Source organism: Rhyacophila brunnea, unplaced genomic scaffold (assembly GCF_057557595.1).
Source record: "Rhyacophila brunnea isolate RB1 unplaced genomic scaffold, BYU_Rbru_1.0 scaffold_13, whole genome shotgun sequence".
Classification (NCBI taxonomy): domain Eukaryota; kingdom Metazoa; phylum Arthropoda; class Insecta; order Trichoptera; family Rhyacophilidae; genus Rhyacophila; species Rhyacophila brunnea.
This window is the reverse complement of record NW_028232785.1, coordinates 6,903,358-6,908,912: the sequence shown is the minus strand read 5'-3', so window position 1 is coordinate 6,908,912 and position 5,555 is coordinate 6,903,358. Positions and strand designations below refer to the sequence as shown.

The window sequence follows — 5,555 nt, the reverse complement described above, 5'->3', positions numbered from 1 at the left end:
TTCATTATACTTGTAAAACATGTCATTAATGATACAAATTAATCACCCAGCATTGCAAACGTACGCGTAGAAAAATGCGATATTTATTATCTTAATTTTTCAACAAACAAAATACATCAATTTTATGGTTTTTTATTACCATTTTAGTGCACGGATAAATAATATATGTTGAAATGATTTATTTCAAATGCAAGAGTAATGCCTCAATGACATTGAGCTACTTTACAAGCTGTTTGTTGGCGAATTTAAAAGCGGGCGATTCTGCTACTGTGATTGTGATGATGAGTGATGACACACAAAACTTTCCATTCGCTGAGAAGCCAACAAGCTAGTGACTATTTTGACAGAAGGTAGTTCGTTTTTTTACCGAGAGGTCGCCACTACAGTAGGCTTACACGCCGGCGTGTAGCGTGTAAAGTTGACCGGCTTGCAACTTTTCTCGGTAGATTGTTTACAATCTGCTTGTTAGCTTGTTCGATGATGACAATGGGCGACTTTACAGGCAGATTGTAAATTCGGCTATAAGCAGCTCGTAAACTAGCTCAATGTCATTGACGCTTAAAGGACTCTCCGACGAGTGAAAATGACTGACGCGGAATTAACGTCATGCCACTTATTGAGGAATCGCATGATTAATGAAATTGATACATGATTGGACAATATATTAATGTTATGTTTATTATATTGATTTACTGGGTAATGATTTATATGAAAATTGTCTCGTCGTATGCAAAAGGTACTTTTATCTGTCGAGTTTTAAATATTACAACAATTGTATTTAAAAAAAAAACCAAAGAATTGCTATTTTTATTTCTTCGACATTTCGAAAGTGTTCTTGTATTGGGTTATAAAAGAACGTCTGAAAATTAGATAAATCCGCACACATGTTTGTTTCAAAAAACAGTGTCTTGAAAAAATACAATTTTATATTTCACTTGTGTAACGTGCTAAAAATAAGTAATGTTATCACTAAATCTAGCCATATAACTATCAGTATTATTTTTCTACGGAATGATTCTTTTTGTGTAATTTCATTCTACCAGGACGTATACATGAATAATCGCACTTATCACATTTAAATGGCTTTTCATCGGAATGAGTCATTTTGTGTGATTTCATGTTGCTAGGGGTTATACATGAATAATGACATGTATCACATTTAAATGGCTTTTCATCAGAATGAGTCATTCTATGTGATTTCATGTTGGAAGCTCGGGTACATGAAAAATCACATTGATCACATTTAAATGGCCTTTCACCGGAATGAGTCATTTTGTGTATTTTCATTTTACCAGATTTAAAACAAGAATAATTACATTCTTCACACTTCAACAGGTTTTCACTAGAATGATTCTTTTTATGTATTTTTAGATCAGCAGACCGTCTACATGAGAAATCACACTGATCACATTTAAATGGTTTTTCACCAGTATGGGTCATTTTGTGAAATTTAAAAACACTAGCCCGAATACATGAGAAATTACATTCGTCACATTTAAATGGTTTTTCACCAGTATGCGTCATTTTATGCAGTTTTAACGAACCAGTATGATTACAAACATAATTACATTCCTCGCATTTGAATCGTTTTTCAGCAGAATGGATCATTTTGTGTAATTTAAAATAACCAGATGTTCTACACGAGTACTCACATTCGTCACATTTAAATGGCTTTTCACCAGTGTGGGTTAATTTATGTCTTTTCAACTGAAAAGAATGTAAAGATGAAAAATTACACTCATCACATTTAAAGGGTTTTTCCCCAGTATGATTCAGTTTGTGAAGTTGTAAAGCTCTGTCATAATAAGATGCGTAATTACATTCTCCACATTTAAATGGCTTTTCGTTAGAATGGATCATTTTATGTCTCTTTAAGTCATTGGATTTTAAAGATGAAAAATTACATTGTGCACATTTAAATTTATTTTTATCAGTAAAAGGCTTTTTCGCGATTGCTTTTTTATGAAACGCTTTGTGAAGCTTTAGTATGTCTGATGATGCAAAAAAATCAAAACAAATACAGCACACAAAATTTTTTATATAAAAAATATTTTTTTTAATCTTTAAAACAGCTACGGGCGTTGTGACACTAGATTGCATTATATTTGTTTTACCAGTGTGACACAAGTCGTCCGTATGCGTTGCATAGACATTAAGTTCCCCAGTTTCAGGTTTAATGTCCTCCGTGTCTATCGTTATGCCACTATAAGGCATTTGTACATCTGACATGCTCCAAAACGATGTGAGACTCGCCTCATTCGCCGTGCCCGCGGGGAACAACTGCACAAAACAAACATGAACAATTAAATTAGATGTCTGACTCAAAATACTATATACCTACTTAATAAATATCTCTAGTTTATCAAAAAAAGACATTGGTTGGGCCAATTATGACCGCTTTCATCGCTCCTATCATAAATTCCCAGTTATTGTTGCAGGACAGGCGACCAGCTATTACGGGTCATCGACCGTGATTGAATAACACTTAGTTACCTAAAGTTACCTCAAAACAGCGGGCCCGTTCTAGGCTTGTTACAGCTAGACCTAGATGTAATCTAAAGTGCATACAGACTGATTCAAAAATTATTTGTAGATCACGGCCGGGTCAACTTGTGTAAATAAAGTGTGACCGTCATCCAAGCGATAATTCTGAACACCTGATTAGCCGTGAAATAGGGTCTTGGTATTCATCAACCTTATTTATCATATCATTCATCGCAAGTGTACCGTCAAGTGCCATGGGTAACCCAATAAACAAGACCGCGCGAGTGATAGTGCAACCAGACCATGGAGCCAGCCTCAACAGCAATAGGTTCAGTACCCGGCATCCAAACAAAACCCTCCTTGCATCCACACCCACCTTCACAATCATTCTAATCAATTACAGTCCATTATAAAAGGCGCAACCAGACATAATTAAACAAAAAGTTTCCAACTGATTTCAAATGAGTTGAATAATAATGTCCCATATTTGATTTCAAATGAGTTGAATAATAATGTCCCGTATTGCTACTACTCCAGCAATAGCTATATTTTGAATACTTGTTCAGAATTGGAATTTCTTATGTTGTGCATTTTGGTTGTAATAGTAAAAATAAACATGGTCATAATTAAAATAATGCTTGAAAGGTACCTGATTTTTTGGCAACGCTTCTGAATATGAGCAGCCAGGTTTAGCATCGTCATAATTAAATGGGAGTGTTCTTTCTTCCTCAAACTCGGTCTTGAAGCTAACTCGTTCAGAATCAATCTCAGAAGTTATATTGACTAGGTCTGTTACTGGGTTCTGAAAAAAACAATATATCTACGAGTGGTGAAGAATGATACAACGATTTCACGGTCCAGCTGTGGGCTGCTCTTACGTCACCTGATCAAGAGCGCATTATCACTAGACTTGCAGAGCCAGCTGACGGCCGCCAGTCTGTCTCGCTAGGTCTTGCAGACGGCTTTGCGTCCTAATATCATGTTGTTGGATTTTAATATAATAGACGGCGCCATAGTTTTCCCTTCGAGATGGATTTTCATTCACCTCAGACAGTTTGACATTTCGCTGATTTGTCAGTTTTACGATTTGCATGTCGTCGCTACCAATATAAATTTGGGGTTATATGCGTAGTCTATAGAGTCTGGTCTTCAGAATTCTTGTCGTGTCTTCTGACGCCACCTCAGGCTGCTAGGCTTAGCAGAACAGCTGGAAATCGTCGATTGCTACTACTGACATTTTAATACAATATATGTGTAGGTATATTATAAATGTTTAGTGAAATCACGTGCATTTAAATATGATAAATAATTATACATCTCAATCATTCGATTATAAAGCAATATAATATGTGATTATTATAAATATCGATCCAATATAACGGGTCGCATTTAGATAATAGAAGAAGATTATCAAAATAAAAAATAAATTTAAACATTATTTTGTTTCATTGTCTATAAAAATAAATGCTGGCAGCCGTAGAATAATATTAAAAAAATCAAATTATGACTTAAAATTTTACTTTAAACAATATAGTTTCCCATAAATTATAATAAATAATTAAATTTCCCATAAAAATTATAAATGTTTAGTGAAATCATGTGCATTTAAATATGATAAATAATTATACATCTCAATCGTTCGATTATAAAGCAATATAATATGTGATTATTATAAATATCGATCCAATATAACGGGTCGCATATAGATAATAGAAGAAGATTATCAAAATAAAAAATAAATTTAAACATTATTTTGTTTCATTGTCTATAAAAATAAATGCTGGCAGCCGTAGAATAATATTAAAAAAATCAAATTATGACTTAAAATTTTACTTTAAACAATATAGTTTCCCATAAATACAAATAAAAATATAATTGATAAATCTCTCATTTACTAATGTGTAAATTAACAAATTAATCAATGAAAATGTTTAAAACAATTAAAGATTTTTTTCGGTCCGAATGACTGCGTAATAATATCTCGTTCAGTGCGCTTACCCACCGCCACCTTTAGTGGGCAATGGCTCACCGCGCCTGGCCCAAGGCCATTAAAGGTCATTATCATGTTATCCAATAGGAATAATCAAGGGGTAATTAGTAGCTCAGCAGTGAATGTATTCATGTCAAACCGAATTTGCACAGTGAGGGTAAAAAAATATCGAACATGTTTGAAAGCCAACGAGCCTGGGCTGCGGATTAAAAAGTCTGCAGACCAGGGGTGCTCTACGCGAAAATATGTCCGAAGACTGTAAATCGTCTGACTTGCGTGCCAATGGAGCGCCGGCATAATCGTTTAAACTATAAATAAACTGAAATTCACTATAAAGGTATATTGAAAACTAACCTCAAAAGTGTTACAATCATCTTCAAATATCTCTTTTTTTATAGAAAGGCCGGCGTTCGAGCTGATTGGATACAATAGTGGTACATCGAACTGGTGATGTTCTTCTGGGGCAGATATGCACTCATCCGGATCGGGTTTTACATCCATTTTACGTATTTAAACAAAAATATGCCACGTCAGATCGACACGTCAATATCGAATGACAGTCGTAACCATAGACCGATATACTGTCGTAACAGTGTTGCCATATTTCCAAAGTGGAATTATAGTACAGAGCCTCCAAAATTATAGTATTTGTGGGAAAAAATATAGTACGCGTTGTCATCTGTCGAAAATGTATAGTTTTTTTGTTTCTCAGAAAAAAATAACGGAGAATTTGAGAAACTCCGAGGCCCCTATTTATTTAGGTACCTCTTTCAACCAAAAATGCTTACCGAAGAATTCAAGGGATTTTTTTTACGTTTTTCGAGCATATTTTTTCCAAGTTTTCCAAATTTTCTTATATTGCGAAATTATAGTACCTACAATGCACCAATTTATCAAACGAAAATATTAAAGTTTTAGTACTTTTTACATATTTTTTCTGATATTGAAAGGAGTTTTACCTACCAATAAAACTCTTATTATTCATGTTGACTTTGAAGTCCTTGAGATAGGGTTTGCTCTTTCTTCTTCGCGTGAGGATATATTCTACTAATTTATTTTCCCTTTTCCTTGTCGTTGGTCG

General features: G+C 34.2%; 1 protein-coding gene across 1 annotated transcript; it reads right to left on the bottom strand.

Annotated features, from left to right (window-relative positions):
* Positions 1-783: 783 nt before the first annotated feature.
* Positions 784-5,044, bottom strand: LOC147076307 (uncharacterized). Its single transcript, XM_085941232.1, has 4 exons — positions 4,829-5,044; positions 3,134-3,286; positions 2,115-2,280; positions 784-1,707 (listed from the first exon to the last, which is right to left on the bottom strand). Exons 1-4 carry the CDS (start codon positions 4,973-4,975, stop codon positions 1,694-1,696), a joined length of 480 nt encoding a protein of 159 aa, XP_085797358.1. The 5' UTR covers positions 4,976-5,044; the 3' UTR covers positions 784-1,693.
* Positions 5,045-5,555: the final 511 nt, after the last annotated feature.

Bases quoted from the DNA above. Each gene is read 5' to 3' on its own strand.
- LOC147076307 (XM_085941232.1), bottom strand. From the start codon at position 4,975: ATGGATGTAAAACCCGATCCGGATGAGTGCATATCTGCCCCAGAAGAA. The intron at 3,287-4,828 runs GTTAGTTTTCAA...TGTTTTTTTCAG, and splicing joins ATGATTGTAACACTTTTGAG to AACCCAGTAACAGACCTAGT. The intron at 2,281-3,133 runs GTACCTTTCAAG...TGTTTTGTGCAG, and splicing joins AAGCGTTGCCAAAAAATCAG to TTGTTCCCCGCGGGCACGGC.